The following is a 22268-nucleotide window of genomic DNA, read 5'->3' as shown; positions in this document are numbered from 1 at the left end:
GAGCTGCAAGGCTTGGTGAATGAGTTTGGGAGAGTGTGTAAGAAACAGAATCTAAAGGTGAATGTAGGGAAGAGTAAAGTTATGGTATTCGAGAGAAGTGAAGTCAATAAATGTACAGTGAGGCTGAATGATCAGGAAATGAGAAATGTGAGTATGTTTAAGTTCATGGGTAGTGTGATGAGTAAGGATGGAAGTCTGGAGGGTGAAGTGCTTGAAAGCGTACAACAAGGAAGTAAGGTTGCTAGTTCCTTGAAAGCAGTGATAAGAAACAGAGAAGTGAGCATGGAAGTGAAAAAGTTACTACATGACAGTATTGTGATAACAACTCTAATGTATGGAAGTGAAGCTTGGACTTTGCTGGAGGGACAGAAGTCAAGAGTGAAAGCAGTGGAAATGATTTATTTGAGAGGAGCATGTGCAGTCACATGGAGAGACAGACTGACAAATAAGGATGTAAAGGAGCATTGTTGTGTGGATGTGATAGGAAGCGTTGGGAGAAACACACTGAGGTGGTTTCGCCATGTGGAGAGGATGGAGAGCGAGACACTGATGAGGAGAGTGTATGTGAGTGAGGTGGAGAGGGGGGGAGAGGGAAAGGAAGGCCAAGGATGAAATGGAGGGATGGGGTGGAGGGGTATATGAGAGAGGGGTGTGGGTTGGGAGCAGGACAGTGAAATGGCGGGGGGACAGGGCGACATGGAGGAGATTTGTTTGTGGCCACCCCGTATGGGATTGAGACATCTGGTAATAGATAGATAGATAGACAGAGGTTGAAGTGCAAGAAGTGTACAAATTAGAAGAAACTCAAGATGTGGGGAAGGCCCCAGGACCAGACGGGATCTCTAACTGGATACTAAAGGAATGCAGAGAACATCTGGCAGATAAGATTCGTGGTTTAACTGTGTCTCCTCTGGAGGAAGGGAAAGTGTCTCGGGAATGGAAGAGGGCCATGTGGTACCAATTTATAAGGGAGAGAACAAGGAAGAACCCCTGAATTATAGACCAGTGTCCCTGGCCAGCATGGTCACAAACCTGTGCTAGAGAATCCTGAAAGATAGATGGATGAAATACCTGGAAGGGATGAATATTTTGGCTAATAGTCAGTTTGGATTCAGAAGTGGAAGGTCGTGTGTTTCCAACTTGTTGAGCTTCTACTCAAAGGTGATATACATGCTACGGGAGAGAGATAGTGGGTGGATTGTGTGTATTTAGATTTAGAAAAAGCCCTTGACAAGGTACCCCACAAGTGACTAATGTGAAAATTGGAACACATAGGAGGACTGAAGGGAACCTCTTGGAGTGGATGAGAGACTTCTAATGTTTCTGATTTACATAAATGATAAAGTAGATGGAATGAACAGTTATGCAAGTCTGTTTGCTGATGATGCAAAGAGCATGAGGAGAGTAGAAGCTGACGAAGACAGTAAAATGCTGCAGAAGGACCTGGATAGGATTTGGGTGTGGGAAATGAAATTCAACGCAAAAAAAATAAAATATTGGCAATGGGTAAAAGTATCAAGAGACCATCAATGAATAATTTGATGGGTAATGAACTAATCACAAAAGTGTGAGAAGAGAAGGAGTTGGGAGTGCTGGTCCTGGATAGTTTGTCACCTGAAAAACACACAAGATATTTAGAGAGACATAATCTTTTTACTAATATAAGAATAGCATTTCATTACATGGATGAGGAGATAAAAAAAAAAATTGATAATGGCCATGATCTGCCCCAGGCTAGAATATGCAGCAGTAATGTGGTTCCCAATAAAATGAAAGATATAATCATGATCGAGAGAATAAAAAGAGCAGTAACCAAGATGGTCCCTAGCCTGACAGATGTCGTACAGGGACAGGCTGGAAAAACCAGATCTGCCTTCCTTAGAAGAAAGGAAAGAGAGAGGGGCGACATGATTGCAGTGTTCTGAGCCAATATGGGAGCAGAAAAAATTGACAGAGAAGATCTGTTTGTATGGGATAAGAGAGTAACAAGAGGACGCAGAATGAAACTGAAGAAGCCAAGCTGCTTGAAGGATATCAAGAAATATAGTTTTCCATATACATGCACAGACCTGTGCAATAGCCTGGACAAAGACATCATCCAGTCTAAAAACTTGAACGAGTTTAAAGCAAAATTTGACTTATCGAGAAACAGAGACGGGACCCCACGAGAGTAGCTCACTTCCTGTATATCACGACTAGGTAAATACAGTAGGTACCCACAGTACGTGAGTTCAGAATACGCAATCCTCATTGTACGCGAGGACCTATTTTTTTCCGAATTTTAGTGTATTTTTTAATAGTATGCGAATTGAACTTGTTGTAGGCGAGACGGCAGCGAAAAGTGGCCCAAATCCGGGGTTTACCCCAAGCACGCGACACTGCCACCCCAAGAAGCTCCAACCACCAGTGATGGAGAGTGGAGAGTTGTCGATGATGGAGCTCAGCTGGGTACTGTGTGCCCTAGATAAATTCAAGGAAGAATTCAAGAACAATGAACACTGTCAGTTGCAAGTGGATGACTTCACTTTGAAGGGTTTATGAACGAAGTGAGTGCATTAGCTAGTGAAAGCGTCGAAAGTGCTGGTGACGAGAGTGGTGTGTCGGGTGGTGCAGGTGCATGCTAGGGTTCCGAGAAAATTTGACATCTTCAATTTGCTGTCAGACAATAATTAACTTGTTTCTTACTCGCTGTAGTTGCCTTTGAATACATATTCTAGCGTCACCCATAGCTGTCTTCATTGTTATTGTTGTGATGGCAAATTGACTTGACGGCGAATTCTCCCGAAACCCACGCTAGGTGCCTCACCCTGCCTCGGATCCCCTTCTTACCTCCATTAAGCCTGTTGTCCTCTTGGGTTAAGGTGAGCAGCCATATTCTTGTTGGTTTAGTAAAGCCATAATCTTGTTGGTTTACTTTATCTTAGGTAATATGTCTTAGATAGTTTCCCTGTACAGTACAATACTCAGGTCTGAAAGGAGTCTCAAGGGTTGCCCATGAAGGGGGGTGCCGCCCATATGTAATTTTTCCCTAAGTTTATGTATTCAGAGTATGCGAATTCCTAGTATGCGATGTCCTACGCCCATATACTCGCCTACTGTGGGTACCTCCTGTACACCATACACACAAAATCAGTATTATTTTACAGCCTACCTCTAATACCACTACATCTCCTATGCACCAACTTACAACAAACACTGTTCAAGATGGAGTTACTGCCCACATCCTTGTGGCAAACTGAACGTGGCCATACTCTCTCTGCTTTGACAGTACAGCCGCCAGCCCTAGATACTGCCACTTTTGCTTTATCAATGTTTAAAATAATTTCTTTCTCACTCTTCATATCACTCCAGAACTCTGACCACTTGGTTCCAAATTAACTTGGTTATGATGCCTATGCACCCAGAAAGTACTCATTCTTGCAAAGAAAGTACTAAGAATACTATAAAAGCATTGACCCTTAAGGAAAAAGTAAAAATACTGGACGAAGTAGCGTATGGTACGGAGCTTAATATGAAGCAGAGGAGAAAAGAGTCGCATTCATCATATCGTTTATAAATCTCCAACATTTGCATGTGCCAACAATGGCCACCTAATGGCAGCTCTCTATTCTGCTCAATTTCTGCCAACCTCCCTATTCATACAGTTTGAAAAATTATTTGGCTGTGATTAAGATGTTGATAGGCCCCACTGTTGGAAAAGTACAAAATATTTAAGAAGTTTAATGATGAGGAAGCAGTGAGTTACTCACATTAAGTACAGTGAGTGTGAAAAGGGTTTTGTGATTGATTTTTGTTATGAGCTGACAGACACGCGGTTCAAAAAATTTGGCTTTTACGGTATGTGACGAGTTTACATGTTAACGTAAGTAGAATTATAATGTGAGTTCAGTTCTTGTCAGTTATGATATCATATGAGGTGGTACCCAAATGTTCCTGAAATTAGACTAAAGATGGAAAAAACTTACATCAAGTCCTAATGGCGGTAGGTGGTGGCGACCATCATCCACTCACTTGATGTAGTGCTGCCTACTTCTTCCTTAGCCTTTATCATTGTTTTTCTGTGTCTGCCCTCCTCTCTTCCTATATCTCCCATCTTTCCTGTCACTTCTTATTCCTCTTCTTTCCTTTACAGGTGGCTTTACATTGAGTGACAAGCCAAATGGTTTCCTGTAAGCCAAGAAACCATTTACAACGCTGGGTGGTAACCATATAACCAACCCATACGTGCTTCCTACGTGTCAACAAGTGGGTTGGTGGAGGGTTAGTGCCCCTCCTCGTAAAACCAATAACTCAAAGTCAAATAACCACCCCTAACGGGATTATGGCGTCTGGCAATAGATAGATAGATAGAAGTCCTAATCACCATTGCCCCCATCAAAGTAGTCTCCTTGGGTGTGCAAACATCGATCCCAGGGCTTCTCCCATGATCAGAACGCATTCTGGAAGTCCTTGAGCATCTGCTTATTCAGGACCTTCAGTGATTTTCTCCTGGATCTCCTCAATGGTGTCAAGTTTTCGCCCTGTCAGCTGAATTTTCGTTTTCATAAAGAGGAAAATAAATCATAGGGGGCCAAATCTTATGAATAAGGGGGATGGGGGACACCCGGCATGTATTTGGATGCCAAAAAACTGCTGAACAACAAAGGGGGTGGGGGACACCTGGCATGTATTTTAATGTCAAAAAAACGCTGAACAACAAGGGGGGTGGGGAACACCCAGCATGGATTTTGATGCTAAAAAAACCTGCTGAACAACAAGGGCTGTCAGCATAGGTGTATTTTCATGATGAAGCATCCATTTGTTTGTGCACCACCTGTCTGGATGTTCTTGTCTCAAATCATCAGCCAGAATGCACTGGCAAGTCACATGTGATAGGCCAACATTGTCACATACATCATGATTGTCCTCCTGCGATCTTTGAAGATGGGTTCATGAACTTTGACCACATTGTCAGGAGTTGACTTGGTGGAAGGGTGACCAGAACATGCATCATCATCTGTTTACATTCATTCATTTTTAAAATGTTTAAACCAGTCGTAGGTTTGTGTAACTCTCAAAGCATTGTCACCAAATGCTTGTTTTACCCTTTTATGAGTTTCTGCTGCATTGTTCCCAAGTTTCACACAAAACTTGATGGATGTATGTTGCTCTTTCGCAAACTCTATTTTTGAGACAACAAAATTTGCAAAATAACCCAAACACAATCATAAAAAAATACACATATGCAGTGAATGCATCCATCCTGCAAATTGCCACATGACACATTTACAAACAAAGGGTGTGCACTGCCATCAAGCATCTACACACCATACAACAAGCGGTTTCTGCCCTGCTATCAAATTTCGGGAACTTTTGGGTAGCACCTTGTACAAATTTATGCTGAATGGTTGCCATATTTATAATTCAAGACTACTTTTTTCTTTTAACAGAGGATGAACAAAGGAAGGTAAAAGAAAAAAAAAAAAAAAAATCCATACACCAGATTACAGGTGTCCTCTATTCATAAAAAATCTGTAACAGTTGGACTTGAACTATTGTAGGATGAAGTTTAGGGGGAAACTATTCTGGGGAAGAGTGTTCCAAAGAGGTGCAGTTCCAGGAATAAAAGAATTCTGATAGGCAGAAGTTCTGCCATATGGCAATGTGACAGTCCAGTCATGAGTGCTACCAGATGCCCGTGTAGTGTAGGGGATGGTGTGGATAAGTGGCACAATGTATGCAACTTTATATGAGCATTTGCCATAAATGTATCCGTAAAATAAAGCAAGGGAGGCAACATTCCTTCTTCCTTGTAGAAGAGGTAGTATATTTGCAACTGCTGGGTTATTAACCCCTAAAAGAAAGGCATCAGAATATTTTGACACACTTAGGACACGCATAATCGGCAGGCGTGATTTATTGAGAGGGTTTGTGGGGTGGATGTGGCTGGGTGAGTGGGGGAGTAGTAGGGAGGTGGTGGGGTGGTGCAGGGAGGTGGGGGTGGTTGGGGGGATGGGGGTGAGGGTGAGGGATGGTTGGGGAAATGGGGGTTGGGGGTGGGTGGGTAGAGGGTGATGGTCAAGGGTGGGGAAGTGGTGTTGGGGATGGTTTGGAGAATTAGGGTGGGGGTAGGGTTAGGGAAGTAGGGGGCAGTGGGGGGGACTGTGGGGGTGTGTGGGCTATGGAGGGTTGGGTGTTTTGAACCATCTGGTGCTCATTAGAAAGCTCATGAAATTCTGCATAATATTATGCACTAAAAACTTAAGGTGTGTGAGAAAATTCAGACTGAGTGCTCATTGAATTTTTTCAAAAATGGCTTTCAGTTTTGGGCTATATTCTCGAAAACTACAAATCATACCACAACCAGATTTGTCTCTTTAGAAAGCTGATGAAATTCTCTATCAAAACTTCTAATAACATTTTCCTGTATGATGGAAAACATTCGAGTGGTGATGTCGGGAAGTGAATTGATGTAGCGAAATGTTTATTCACGGCTGCCTAATGTTGTTTTATTCATGTTTTCCTGTAGTGCTTATCAGCTAGAACAAACATCGATGAATAAGATGAGATAGGTTTCATGGCAGTATATTGATGTTTGAGTGGCAAAAATAAGGCGAGAATACATGTTATTTGCCGCGTGCGGGCAACCGGGCCAAGCGGCCAGACGGATAAAATCGTGCACGAGAGGCTTAATATTATAAAAAGACTTAATACTAATACGTTTCAGTTGAAAAAAAATGACTTAAGCACTAGGTAACTTAATCTACATTCTGATCACGTTCACAAGGAAACGGTGAATACCCTGGCCACACTCCCTCACTAAACCGAACTTTTGGTCATAAAATGGACAAAATACAACTCATTATCACTTCCAGGCACTACATCCGCCCACGGTTAGGGAAGACCAAAAGTTCGTGTGACTGGACTTGAAACTCTCGGAAATACCCAGTACAGTACCCATACTTAACTAACATTGTACTTAAATTCACCTGCTTGACCAGTCTCCCTCAATACTGCTACTGTGGGGTGTTCCACACACTCCTTGCTCGTGAGGGGAAACCAATCTACATGCCTCCAAAGACACCAGCCAACCTGTCCTATACTGCAACTGTGGGATATTACATAAGCTCTGTGCTCGAGAACAGTTGGCGCCTGTCCTGTCCGCAAAAAAATATTTCCTCTACCACGAGTAAATTTCCTCTTGTTACTCACAATATGTAACCGACGACGTATTCCACTCACCAGGTATATTACTCACAAGGGGAATGCCCTGCTACAAGGAGAAACTTTGTGCTTAGCTGAGAGTAACACGAGCCGCTCCATTGCGTTTTGTCCAGAGAGACCGAGAGAAGCCTACCTACCTCTCCTAACATGCGAGAGCCCCATAGCTGAACTTCACCAAGCCCTATAGAGAAACTGGAAACTTCCCCTCTCTCTCTGAGCAGTCCTGTACCGCAGTTTGGGTATTACATACACAGGGTGCTCGAGGTTCTCAAAGCAAGTAGGAAACCTCCAGGCAGAGACCTTCAGGTAGAACTGCCCCTCACATGTACAATTCCCTAAATCTGGCAAAAGAAAAGAAAAGTCCTAACTGTGAGATCTCATTTTCCCTAACTAAGCCTAACAATCTAACCTAAAGAAAAAAAAAGATTCGAGGTAAGGCAAGAACGATGGTTTATACACCATGGTGTACTCGATTTGACAACATGCAGCTTCCACGCCTCATCTCTCCAAAAGCTGGACATACCTTAAACAACTGCTTAACCCTATTAATCAAACCGAAATTACAACTCATAGGTACTGGTAGAAAAAAATTAATAAATACGCAGATTCTGTCTGGAGAGACCTGGAAAGGCATACTTGACTCCATGTTCCCAGCCAGTTAAGGCAATGACAAGACGTGCTCAGAGAGAGAAAAAAAATTGAGTATATACAATATCTACACCATACACTTATCATCTACGTGTACTGTAACCTCTCAGGCAGTCTCCGGGATCTTACACTAGGCAGTACCTCCTCCTTTTCCTCACTGGTAAAAAACTTGTGATCCACCAGGTCCTAGTACATACAGGGAGATTTGACCACTGTGGAGTTGACTGCCTTTTTTTTTTTTTTTTTTTTTTTTTTTTTATGTGAGGAAGAAGGAACCAAAGGCCATGAGCCCGCAGTAACAGTTCCCTCCAAGAGAAAAACAAAATACAATATAGAGCCAAATTCAAGATCCGATCATTTTGAGATGCCTGGACACACTGCGTTTGAAAGACTGGAGATCATAGGCAGCAGGAAATACAGACAGAGGGAGACAGTTCCAGAGCTGACCTGTTGCATAAATGAAAGACTGGGAGTAACGGTTAACTCTTGCATTAGAGAGTTGGACAGAAAAAGGATGAGAGTTTGCTGCCAGACGGGTGCTACGCGCCCGTCGTAGAGGTGGAGGAATGCAAGCAGACAGTTCAGAGGAGCAATGACCATTAAAGTAGCGATAGAAAAGAGATAAAGATGCAACAGTGCGGCGAAGAGACAGGTTGAAGGGAGTCAGTAAGAGGAGGAGAGTTAATGAGACGAAAAGCCTTTGACTCCACCCTATTGAGAAGAGCTGTATGTGGGGAGCCACCCCACACATGAGAGTTGTACTCCTCACAGGGGCGGATAAAACCCCTGTATAGAGTCAACAATTGCGCAGGGGTAAAGAAAGAGCGGAGTCGGCTTAGCACACCCAATCTCTTGGAAGCAGATTTTACAAGAGATGTAATATGATCTTTCCAAGATAAGTCCCGAGTAAATGAAACCCCAAGCATGTTCAAGGATGATGCAGGATTAAGCTGAATATTATTAAACATTAGTGGGTATACCTGTGGAAGATTTTGTCGGGTTGATAGGTGTAAGAACTGAGTCTTAGATGCATTAAAGACAACCATATTATTTTTACCCCAGTCAGAGATACGAGCCAAGTCAGACATTAGGTGTGCCATAGCCTCATCCCTTGTTTGTTGAAGTAACTGTTGAGATGGGCGTTGCGGGAACCGAATGGAAAGGTGAAGGGTGGAGTCATCAGCGTATGAGTGGATATGGTTAGATGTACAGCTTAGAAGATCATTGATGAATAAAAGGAAGAGAGTTGGTGATAGGACAGAGCCCTGAGGGACACCACTGTTGATAGATCTAGGAGAAGAATGATGGCCGTCTACAACAGCGGCTATAGAACGACCAGAAAGGAAGCTAGCGATGAAGGCACAGATAGAAGGATAGAAACCGTAGGAGGGCAGTTTGGAAATTAAAGATTTATGCCAGACTCGATCGAAAGCCTTTGAGATGTCAAGTGCAATGGCAAAGCTTTCGCCAAAGTCCCGAAAGGAGGATGACCAGGAGTCTGAAAGGTAGGTGAGAAGATCGCCAGTGGAGCGTCCCTGACGGAACCCATACTGACGATCGGAAAGAAGGTTGTGATAGGAAAGATGCCTTAAAATTTTTCTATTAAGAATTGACTAAAAAACTTTTGAAATACAGGACGTTAAAGCAATTGGACGATAGTTGGAGGGTTGGGAGTGGTCACCCTTCTTTGGGACTGGCTGAATGAGAGCAAACTTCCAGCAAGAAGGAAAGGTACAAGTTGACAGACAAAGACGAAAGAGTTTGCCTAGGCAGGGTGTAAGCACAGAAGCACAGTTCTTGAGAACAACAGGAGGGACCCCATCAGGCCCATATGCCTTGTTAGTACTGAGGCCAGTGATGGCAGAAAATACATCAGCTGAAGAAATTTTAATGTCAGCCATGAGGAGGTCAGAGGGGGGAAAGTGATGGAGGAACGGCACCGGAATCGTCTAAGGCGGAATTGGAGGAGAAAGTCTGTGCGAAGAGATCTGCTTTATCAGTAGAAGAAATAGCTACAGAACCATCAAAGTAGAAAAGAGGAGGGAAGGATGATGAGGTAAAGTTGTTAGAAAGATTTTGGCAAGATGCCAGAAGGAGCGGGAAGAATTCGAGTTGGAGAGTTGAGAGCATTTAGTATGGATGAAATTATTTTTAGTAGAGCGAAGAACAGACTTAGCACGATTCCAGCAGAAACATAAAGATGATGTGATTCAGGGGTGGGTTGGCTCCGGTACCTTTTGTAGGCCCTCTCCTTGTTGCGGACAGCATTAGAACAAGCGTGATTAAACCAAGGCTTTCTTGCGTTAGTCAAAGGATATGAGAAAGGAATGTATGCTTCCATGCCCGAGAGAATAACCTCCGTAATGCGCAAGGCACACTCAGATGGCTCACGGCCATGGAAGCAATAATCATTCCAGGGAAAATCAGAGAAGTACTGCCTGAGGGCCTCCCAGTCTGCGGCTCCAAAATGCCACAGACGACGTTTCACTGGAGGGTCCACAGGCGTACCGGGCAGTGATAGGACAGGTTAAGGTAATAAGGTTGTGATCGGAGGAGCCCAACGGAGAGAAAAGATTAACAGAGTAAGCAGAAGGATTAGTTGTGAGGAAGAGGTCAAGTATGTTGGAGCTCTCTCCAAGGCGGTCAGGGATACGGGTAGGGTGCTGTACAAGCTGCTCTAGGTCATTAAGGATAGAAAAGATGTAGGCTTGTTCACCAGGTGGATCCGTGAAAGGAGAGGAGAGCCAAAGGTGGTGGTGAACATTGAAATCTCCAAGAATGGAGATTTCAGAGAAAGGAGAAATGGATAGAATGTGTTCCATCGTAGAAGTAAGATAGTCGAAGAATTTTTGATAGTCAGTAGAATTAGGGGATAAGTAAACAGCACAGATATATTTAGTCAGAGAATGACAGGAAAGGAAGCCAGAGTGTGGAGAATTCAGAAGAATCAAGTTCAGGAACACGAGAGCAAGATAAGTCGTTGCGTATATATACACAACAGCCACCTTTGGCTTTGAAATGAGTATAGAGAAAGTAGGAGGATACAGAAAAGGGTTTGCTGTCAGTTGCCTCAGACAGCTGAGTCTCCGTTAGAAAAAGAAGGTGAGGTTTAGAGGAGGAGAGGTGGTGCTCAACAGAGCGAAAGTTAGAGGAAAGGCCGCGAATGTTGCAGAAATGAAGAAGAAGAGAGTCAGACAGTGGTTCCAGGCACCTTGAGTCATCATCGGGAGAGGGGCAGATGGTGGGGGCATTTATGGTCCCCCCCCCTGGGGACTCCGAGGCTTGATATAACGACGCCATTTTAGGTAAATTTTGAATAGGAAGTGTAGTGTGTACTGTGCATGTAGTTTGGTGAAGATAGTTAGAGAAATTTGTACTGGAGAGCATGCTGGCCTACTCTCTGTGTAACTGAGACACTGAAAAAGTTCAGCAAAGGGGGATGGTCAGGAACTAGTCCTGAGGGCTGATGAAACGGGAGCTCCAGCACTCCGTCATCAGCTTTCCATCCACCTCGGGAGTACTGCCCTGCTCGACTGGTGCTACAGTCTACTCCACAAGAATGGATTTCCAGACTTTATGGGGGTATACTGTGATGGGCCTCCAGTCTTGGTCGGGGTGAGTCCGGGTAGGCTTAACACCTCCTCTAAAGCTCTAATATGTTCAAAACACTCATCAATTGCAGATGGTTCCTGCTTTTACACCTACTTCCTCAGGCATTTCAGTCTCAAGGTCAATTAATTTTTCAACACGGGACTCCATCACAAATTATACAAACATGAGCAACCCCAACAGGTGATAGCTCAACTATTAAAATGCCCAACTGCAACACCAAAATGGTACACACTACAAATACACATACCCTATAATTCTACATATAATGTCTATCTGTCTATCTATTGCCAGATGCCATAATCCTGTAAGGGGTGGCCATTTGACTTTGAGTTATGGTTTTACGGGAAGGGGCACTAACCCTCCATCAGCCCACTTGTTGACACGTAGGGAGCACGTATGGGGTGGTTATATGGTTACCACTCAGCATTGTAAATGGTTTCTTGGCTTCCAGGAAACCAGTTGGCTTGTCACTCAATATAAAGCCATCTGTAAAGGAAAGAAGAGTAATAAGAAGTGACAGGACAGATGGGAGATATAGGAAGAGAGGAGGGCAGGCACAGAAAAAGAATGACAATGGCTAAGGAAGACATAGGCAGCACTACATCGAGTGAGTGGATGATGGTCGCCACCACCTATCACCATCATATAATGCCAAGTACATATACCTTTGAGAACTGGGGGATGAGCTATTACCCTAATTAAATTTAATGACAATCCTCTAGATGACCTATCAGTTATTGCTTACCAGTTTAATTACCCTCTCATTAATAGGTCATCCCAATGCTGCAACACCACTTGTATGAGTACGCTCTGCAATCCTGACTTTAGCGTGGTCAAATGGGGCAAATATCAAGTCACTGGTGATGACCACTGCATGCTGGGATGGTCGGGAACTCAGATTGACGGAGACTATCTCCCACTAGCGGCCTCTTCAGTTGCATTTGTTACTTTTCGAGTGGTCAAATTAAGACTGGTAGCATGCCAAAATGATGGGGTCAGCCTCCAACTTGGTAAACCCAAGCCCGACCTTCGCGATTTCCCAAAATGATCCTGGGTTACACATTAAGAAGCTACTATGTCAACTCTATACCACCAGTTCTCAAGGGTTATACAAACAATAAAGTTTGAGTGATAGGAAATGTGTATTAACAAGACTAAAAAAAAAAGGTAGAAATCTTCCCATCTACTAGCCTTACAGAATAACCCTGAATCAGTTGGCACATTATTCGACAAACATATGGCCCTAATATCAAATTCCACAAAACTTAGTTCCTTTGTCCCAGGTTCAGTCCAGTGTGGCTTTCCATAATCATCCCTCTGAGCTCATAGTTCACTGGTCCGATCCTCTGATATGCTCCTTTGTCCCAGGTTCAGTCCAATGTGGATTTCCATAATTGTCCCTCTAAGCTCATAGTTCACTGGTCCGATCCTCTGATATTCTTGACCTTGACTTCCTCACTGGGACCTCGACATCCACGTTGGGTCCTTGATCTCCGCACTTGGACTTTGACTCGCACAGTGGAACTTTGACTCGCACAGTGGGACTTTGACTCGCACACTGGGACCTTGACTCCCTCACTGGAACCCACTAACTATCCGGCTCACAGAATACAAGGGAGGTGAGCGGGAACTCAGGACTCGCTCGTCAAATGAGGCCAATGGCGTCACCTCACGTGATCAAACACAACACTTCAGAATTCCTTGGAGGAGGGGGGGGGAGGATGACGACAACACTGACCATCTGCCACATTTAACAGTCGATGAGCGAGTCACACGCCAATCTTGCGTGGTGGAAAGGGGGGCGGAGGAGGAGGATTGCTTACACAATTTAAAATTTTCATTACTATAGACACGTGAGACTCAGTGTGATGCCTTTCCCCTTACAATTGATTACCCGAAGAAAATGACATTCCCTAGTTACAATAATTGTTCTCCACCAACCTCTGTCTGTAACCTTGCATCGAAAAAACACTGAAAATCATCGTGCCTCACACCCTTTTGCACACGTGTACATTATGCTGGATTACGTGGCCATAGGCACATATTCCTACCTGCTCGAAATTTTGATATTATAAAGAGACTTAATACTAATACATTACAGTAGAAAAAAAAAATGACTTAAGCACTGGGTAACTTAATCTACATTCTGATCACATTCACATGGAAATGGCTATACCCTGGCCACACTTTCTCACTAAACCGAACATTTGGCCATAAAATGGATAAGATACTCATTATCACTTCCGGACACTACATGTACACTCACTGACTTCACTTCTCTCGAAGATGATAACTTTATTCTACCCTACATTCACCTTTAGATTCCATTTCTTACACACTCTCCCAAAACTCATCCACCAAGCCTTGCAGCTTCCCTTCGTCTTAACTTAACAACACAATATCATCGCAAACAACAGTACAGAGAGTTTCCAAACACAACCCTCTCTCACTAGGGTTGCTCCAACATCCACTGCCCTACCTTGTATCTCTTTTATAACCTCATCCATATACAGATTGAACAGCCATGGAGACATGACACATCCCTGTTTCAATCCAACCTTCAAAGAGAAGAATTCACTCATTCCTCTGTCCATGTGCACTGCAGCCTTAGCATCCTCATACATACTTTTCACAGCATTCAGCAACTTCTCATCTACTCTATATACTGTATTCTTAATACTTTCCCCAATCCTTGTCTATCCACCCTGTCATATGCTTTCTCCAAATCCATGAAGGCTGCATACAACCTCTTTTCCTTCTCAAGAAACTTTTCCACTAAAGATCTATGAATGAATATCTGATCTACACAACCTCTTCCTTTCCTAAAACCTCTTTGTTCTTCTCCAACTGACTCCTCTGTTATTTCCTAATCTCCATCAATAAGTATCCTACCATAATACTTTTCCTATTACACTAAGACGACAAATGCCCCTATGATTACCACATACTTCTTTTTCCCCTTTTCCTCTGTACAGGGGAATAATTATACCTGACTTCCAATCCTTCAGGACTCTACCTTCCTTCCAGGCCAATCTGCACATCTTCCACATCTATTCTACTACTATCTTTCCCCCATGCTTCAGCATTTCACGACACACTCCATCAATTCCTGGGGCTTTCCCCATTTTAACTTTCTTCATTGTTTCCACAACTTCCATCTTACTAATTTCTTTCTTTCTTCTCACATACATCTGTCTCCCAGCCATTCCCCAGCCACTTACACTTGCATTACTTTCATTCTTTATGTTCAACAATTCATTAAAGTGTTCTCCTCATATGCTCACTTTTTCTTCCTTCCCTACTAGTAATGTACCATTTTGATCGTTCACTCCCCAGCTAACTTCTTTGGCACTCTGTCTAACTCACGTTACCTCCTTCCAGAACATTTTCTTACATTCCCTCCACTTTACACTCAAATTCCTTCCAAAATCCTCATCCACTCTCCTCTTACTCTCTCTTACTAATCTTTTCACCACGCTCCTCCTATCTACATATAACACTCTCTTCTATCTCTCAACTTCTTTCACGCTCCTGTTTCTTATCCACTCAGTATATGCTTTCATCTTTTGTGCCACAGCCTGTCTCACCTCTTCATTCCTCCATGCTGTTCCCTGCACCTCTTTCGTCTTCTCTTCAACCTCCACATCACCTCACATGCTTCACAGATTTCTTCTGTGAATATCTTGCACACACCTTCTACATCTCCCATCTGTTCCAATCCATATTCACCCACTCGCTCCACCACTTTCTTCTTATATTCTGCCTTTTTTTTCATCCTCTTGCAACCTTTCCACACTCCTTGCATGAACTACTTCCTCCTGTCCTTCCTTTCTTCTGTTTCTCCATTTCCTATGGATCTTGATTCTGACCATCACTTGGTGGTGGTCAGAAGGTCCACTCCCCCAGCCTCTATATACTCTTGCATCCCTTACACACCTCATCCTATCATCCACACACACTTAATCAGTCACTGCCTTCCATTCATTCAGTTCACCATCCACCCTTCTTATCACTCGCCACATATACCTATGGATTATTTTGTGCCTGAAGAGGGTATTGGCTATTACCAACCCTCTCCCAGTACAAATGCCCACTAAAGCACTGTGATTCTCATCCATCTCTGCAGGCACACCCTACTCACCAACTGCTCCATCCACTTTCACATTCCCTACTTTTCCATTTATATCTCTAATCAAAAACTCTCATTCCTTTCAAGCTTTTTCTTGCACGCTTCCACATTTGTCCAGAACTCTTCTCTCACTCTGCTTGCACGATCGTGGGTTGGCGCATACGTGCACACAATCGCCCACATTTGTAGTCCAACTTTCAATCTTCCCCACACAATCCTTGAGCCAATTGATCCATACTCACTTATATTCTCCTTGCATATGTTACTCACTACAATACACACTCCTTCTCTTGCCCTTTCATTCTCACCTACAGTACTCTTGTGCATATACCCCATCCATACTCCCATTCTCTCACATTCTCACCTCTCCAATTAGTTTCAGTTAATCCTTCAGTTAATCCACATACATTCACTTTTTCACCCTCAAGCACCTGGACAATCTCTTTTTCTTTCACTTCATCATTTGCACCCCTTACATTCCATGTAGCTATCTGTACCATGTCCTTTGTTTAGTCCTTAGTCGTCACCTTTTGGTCAGTCCTGTCCAAGGGTTCTTGTTCGTATTTTTAGTTAGTTGTTTTCCGAGGAGGGGCACTAACCCTCCGCCAACCCACTTATTGTCACATGGGGAACACGTTGGTTGGTTATAAGGTAACCACCTAGCATTGTAAATGCTTTCGTGGTTTACAGGAAATCATTTAGCTTGTCACTCAGTGTAGAGCTACCCTAAAAACAGAGTACCACAACACTAAGTGGGTGGATGATGGGTGCTACTGTTCCACTGATCTTGCTATAGAATGCATTTCTTACTGCGTGGTTTTTGAGCTTTCATGTTTTCTTCCTAGGTGCACAAGTCCTCTTCTTTACCACTCACTTTTTATGCATCATGTCACATATCAGTAGTTTGCATTGCTGCACACACTCATCACTCCCAATAACTTTAACATCCCTCAGCAACCTCCCATCAACCCTTGTTACCACAAATTAGTCTTGCTGGCTACTGTTTCCCCTAGACTTTTATGTAATCAACCTACTGTAGTCTCCTTTTTCTTAATGTGCATGTAGCACACAATCATGTTCATTGCGTCCCCAAACTCAAGTATCCCTTACTCTTCCATATTCCTGGTTCCATGTGTGCATCCCCCATATACCTCTTCATTGCTTTGAGCTGCTTCACCTACATGACTATTTAAGTCCCCTCTTAAAACTACAATCTCATCATCCTCCACACCACCTACCATGTGGTGGGACAGGTTGACGAATGAAGAAGTGAAGGAACGTTGTGGGGTAGATGTGGATGTGATTGAAAAGATTAGGAGAAATACACTGAGGTGGTTTGGACACGTGGAGAGAATGGAGAATGAAAGACTGACTAAGAGGGTGTATGTAGGTGAGGTGGAGGGAGGGAGAGGGAGGGGTAGACCGAGGACGAGGTGGAGAGATGGAGTTGAGAGGTATATGAGGGAGGGGGGGGTGAGTTGGGGGGAGGGGAGTCAAATTGTGGGTGACAGAGTGACTTGGAGGCGTTTTGTCTGCGGCCACCCTTTGCGGGATTAGGGCGTTGGGCTATAGATAGATAGATAGATAGATAGAATATCTTTTTCTACATCATCCTAGCCAGACTGTGGAGCATATGCCAGTATAAATGAAACTGTGTGCCCACTGAACAAAATTTTCATTACTCATTACATTCATGACATATTCCACCCATTTTTCCCTAACCAGCACACCTACACCATCATATCCATCAGCCATTCCCTGCCAAGATGCCTTGTACCGATAATCCTTCCCAGCAGTCATTCTGGCTGATCCTCCCCTGTATCTAACTTCCTGTACACAGCCAACATCCACCACCACCTACTCAATGCCTCAAGCACTTCTCCCACTCTATCTTTCAAACTACCCACATTTCAAGATGCCACTCCAATCCCCTTGGGTGATTTAGTATCATCAGGCTTCCACTTTTTCTAATTTTTGTCATGACATAAAGTAAATAGGGGGAAAGATAGACCACAGGCCTGGTCCACCTCTGCAGTCCCAAGTCCAGGCATAGGACCTGGGACCCTTAGGCTACCAGCTATGGCCAGTGGCTGTGGCAGTGGCCTCTGGGTATCCTGCCAGGCCTAGGACAGTTACAGGGACACCCTCCAATGTAAATGTCCTGTCATTATACACTTACTAGTAGGGCAGCCTCTTGTAGCACTGCTCCTGTTTTAGGGCCCCCTCTCTATTGGGCAGAAGCAGCTGCTTGAGAGCTGCAGTGCCCTATACCCGCTAGCATAGATTCAAACCCCATCCCATTCAAGTCCCAGAAACTATGGTGGCTGGCCTGCGTCACACCTTGTACAAAGGAAAAGGGGAAAAAGAAGTGTGTGGTAATCATAGGGGCATTTGTCTTCTTAGTATAATAGGAAAAGTGTATGGTAGGATACTTATAGACAGAGTTAGAGAAAGAACAGAGAAATTATTTGGAGAAGAAAGGGAGGCTTTAGGAAGGGAAGAGGTTGTGTAGATCAGATATTCATTCTTAGATCTTTAGTGGAAAAGTTTCTAGAGAAGGGAAAGAAGTTGTATGCGACTTTCATGGATTTGGAGAAAGCATATGACAGGGTGGATAGACAAGGATTGTGGAAAGTGTTAAGAATATATGGAGTAGATGGGAAGTTGTTGAATGCTGTGAAGAGTATGTACAATGGTGCGAAGGCTGCAGTGCGTGTGGATGGTGAACTAAGTGAATTTTTCTCTTTGAAAGTTGGTTTGAAACAGGGATGTGTCATGTCTCCATGGTTGTTCAATCTGTACATGGATGGGGTAATAAAAGAGGTACAAGGTAGGGTAGTGGATGTTGGAGTGGCCCTGGTGAGAGAGGATAGTGTTTGGAAACTCCCTGTACTGTTGTTTGCAGATGATACTGTGTTGTTGAGTGAAGACGAAGGGAGCTGCAAGGCTTGGTGGATGAGTTTGGGAGTGTGTGTAAGAAACGGAACCTAAAGGTGAATGTAGGGAAGAGTAAAGTGATGGTCTTTGAGAGAGGTGAAGTCAGTGAATGTACAGCGAGGTTGGATGGTGAGGAATTGGAAAATGTGAGTACGTTTAAGTATTTGGGTAGTGTGATGAGTAAGGATGGAGGTTTGGAGGGTGAAGTGCTTGAAAGGGTACAGCAGGGAAGAAAGGTTGCTGGTTCCTTGAAAGCAGTGATAAGAAACAGGGAAGTGAGCATGGAAGTAAAAAGTTACTACATGACAGTATTGTGATACCAACTCTAACATACGGAAGTGAAGCTTGGACATTGTTGGAAGGACACAAGTCAAGAGTGAGAGCAGTGGAAATGAGTTATTTAAGAGGAGCCTGTGGAGTCACGTGGAGAGACAGGCTGACGAATGAGGATATAAAGGAGCGTTGTGGTGTGGATGTGGATGTGATAGGAAGCGTTGTGAGGAACACACTGAGGTGGTTTGGCCATGTGGAGAGGATGGAGGGTGAAAGACTGACAAAGAGAGTGTATATGAGTAAGGTGGAGGGTGGAAGAGGGAGGGGGAGACCGAGGATGAGATGGAGGGATGGGGTGGAGAGGTATATGAGAGAGGGGGGTGTGAGTTGGGAGCAGGGCAGTGAAATGGCGGGGGACAGGGCGACTTGGAGGCGATTTGTTTGTGGCCACCCCAAACGGGATTGAGGCGTCTGGCAATAGATAGATAGATAGATAATAGTTTCTTGCAAACTGGACTGATGTCAGTATGTATTAGTGTATATCTAATAGTGTGTAACTGTGGTCCTGTGTAAGTTATAGGTGTAGCCACATGTAGATTGTAACCGTAGGTGTCTACAAGACATAATGTGCAATGTTAGCTGGCGTTGGGCCTGGATTATTTATCCTAAAAGTCTAAACTGCTAGGAGGTGAGGAATGTGCTGGCCAGCTGAGTTAGTTAAAAGGCAGGGCTCAAACAGAGCATATCTGTAATCATCTGGTCAAGAGTAAAAGCTGTAAAAATGCACCAGACTTTGGGCATTACCTTTATTTTATATTTATTTATTTTTTAGTTTTTATGTTTTTAATAACAACAGAGGAAGGAATAACAAATAAAAAAAAAAGTAATCCATACACCAGATAACTGGCATCCTCCATTCATGAAATATCTGTAACAGTCAGACTTAACAGCTATAGGTTGAATTTTGAAGGGAAACAACTCTAGGGAAGCAAGCTCCAGAGATGCGGTTCAAGGAATAAAAGAATTCTGATAGGCAGAAGTTCTGCAATATGGCTCTGTGACATTACGGTCATGAGCGCTACCAGATGCCTTAACTTCAAGGTGGTATATGATGCACCCCTTCAATAGGTCCACCACTAGGCAGCAGGGGCAAAATTTTCACACCACATGCCCTTGCTGGCTTCAACTGCTGAGACGTTGTGGGGTGTGTTGTGTGATATGTAAAGCACATGTAGAGTAGTGTATGAGTTAGAGAAAAGTGTTTGGAAGAGTATGCTGGTCGACTCTCCATGTTAGTGTCACACTGAAAAAATCAACAAAAGGGGGTTGGCCAGGATATGCTGTTGGGTAGTGAAACAGGAGCTCTGGCTCTTCGTATCACCAGCATTCCCGTTCCCCTTGTGAGTACCACCCTGATTGGCTGGTGCTACAGCCTACTCTCTTACTTGTAAATGGTTTCCTGGGTTACAGGGAACCATTTGACTTATTGCACAGTGTAGAGTTACCTGAAGGTAACACTACGTTGCATGGATGGTGGGTGCCCCCACATACCACTAACACACACACACACACACACACACACACACACACACACACACACACACACATACACACACATGAAAATATACAGTACAGGTATTTTGCTTAATTTATTATTGGTATAATCATCATCATCATCTGGACCTCCTTTCCCACCCTAGGGCAGGGTGAGGAGCAGCAATGTCCAGACAATCCAAATTTGCCCAATCCAATGGGCCATGCTGCCATTCACTCATCATTCAAGTCCCGGAATCCTGGCTTCATCGGATATGCCAAAAACATTCACTACATTCTGTAGCTTCCCTTGAGTGAGTGTTGCTGACAGTATCACAAGAATCATCAAGCACTGTGGTCTGCCTTATTATGTAATACAGTATAAATTGTCAGGCTTGGCAAATTCAGTTGCTGGCAACTCGTTGCTTGCTATTAACGTGTAAACTGCAAATGAGGGAAGGAAGTCATCCATCCCTATGGTGTAAAAGAAGAAAAAAAAAGAGTTACTGGAACTTCTGTCCAATTGTTTCTTAACTGTACTGGCTCATGGAATATGTAGTGAAGCACACGTGTATTATTTCTTTGATCAAAAATGTGCTGTAGGTTAGTCTTTACAATGTCTTGGGGTTAAAACTTTTCAGGAAACTATAGTTTTTTGTTTCTAAAGACCTGTTTTCTGAGTATGAGATGGAAAAGGTTATGCATATCCAATATGTGGGTATTCAGAATTTTTCATTATCTGATCCAGTTTACATGTAATGAACAGAAAGTTATTTTCATATTTATTTTTCAGCAGCCTGACTTACATGATGTATGTCACAGTCCTCCTGAGAACATCTCAGGATGCTGTATTGCTCTTTACAAGTTAATTGCTGCAGAAGGTGCCTGTATGACCACAACTTAAGGAATTTCTGGTCCTCACTATCCTCTTCCTTTCAGCCCTACGTGATGTGCAGGGAATGGAGGAGTAATATTCTTCCTCCTCAAGCTGTAGAGATAAGTTCTCTGTTTTACAACCCGTGTATTAAAACATTTGGCTACTAATTAAAAAAAAAAAAATTACCACTTTGTGCAGAGCTATCTGTAAGTAACACTACAGTACATCAGGTGAGTATCTGGTTGGCAGACGTACCTGCCAGTATCGTAGATGTCATCTTCTAAAAAAAAGTTATGGAAAAAATAAGACTTAGAACAGACAGTGGAGGTAATTCATTGTTTAGCATTGCCATCAACCTTTTAGTCATTTATGATTTAGCATTTGGATTTTGAATATTTCTGCCTTTACAGGAGCTGAAGGAAGCCAGTGAACGAGGTGTGTTACTGGTGAATATAACCCAGTGTATGCATGGAACAGTGGACACTATTTATGAAACAGGCCAGGTGAGAAGCACTGTGGTAACAGTTTCTTTAACCATATTATTTTGTAAATGTTACCTTAGATAATATTTATCTATAAATGAATGTTGATAAGGAATTTTAGACCACCATGTATTAATGCATGGCCACACAAGCAGTTGTCTTGGCTGAAAATCACCAATGGTAAAATGCTACACCAATATTGAGGGAATTTGCCACCACTTTTGGTTATACAGAATTCATCCAAGTTTCATACCGTACTGGCTCATCTGTATTATTCATTGTTGAGACAAGTCATACTTGTACAGTACAATGACAACAGCTTTGAATCTGCAACTATGTGCACACACAAGAACAACACTGAAGTGGAAGAGCACATTGCAGCCTATGGCATACCCAGACTTACAGGAAACTAACCAGAAAGAGAAAGAAAGGAAGTGCCAGTTTAGTGGTGACACACGGTGTGAACTGACTAATGCATTGTATAAGGCCATTTCTGTATGCCAAACCCACCAGCTGACCTTTGTTTTTCTATAATACCCTGCCATTATTTCAGTATGCCTACCTCTTAATACCT

General features: G+C 43.3%; 1 protein-coding gene across 1 annotated transcript in view; it reads left to right on the top strand.

The window, feature by feature from the left end:
• The window catches only part of LOC145399057 (L-asparaginase-like), a 484302-nt gene that overhangs the window by 194713 nt on the left and 267321 nt on the right, over window positions 1–22268 (top strand). The window contains 1 exon segment of the mRNA XM_080271799.1: window positions 21623–21715. Coding sequence (XP_080127925.1) covers window positions 21623–21715 — 93 coding nt within the window.

The sequence above is a fragment of the Coenobita brevimanus genome, chromosome 47, assembly GCF_032717465.1.
Source record: "Coenobita brevimanus isolate Jiangsu-jjx chromosome 47, ASM3271746v2, whole genome shotgun sequence".
NCBI classification, from domain to species: domain Eukaryota; kingdom Metazoa; phylum Arthropoda; class Malacostraca; order Decapoda; family Coenobitidae; genus Coenobita; species Coenobita brevimanus.
Note: the sequence above shows the minus strand (reverse complement) of the source record. Positions and strands in the feature narration are given on the sequence as shown.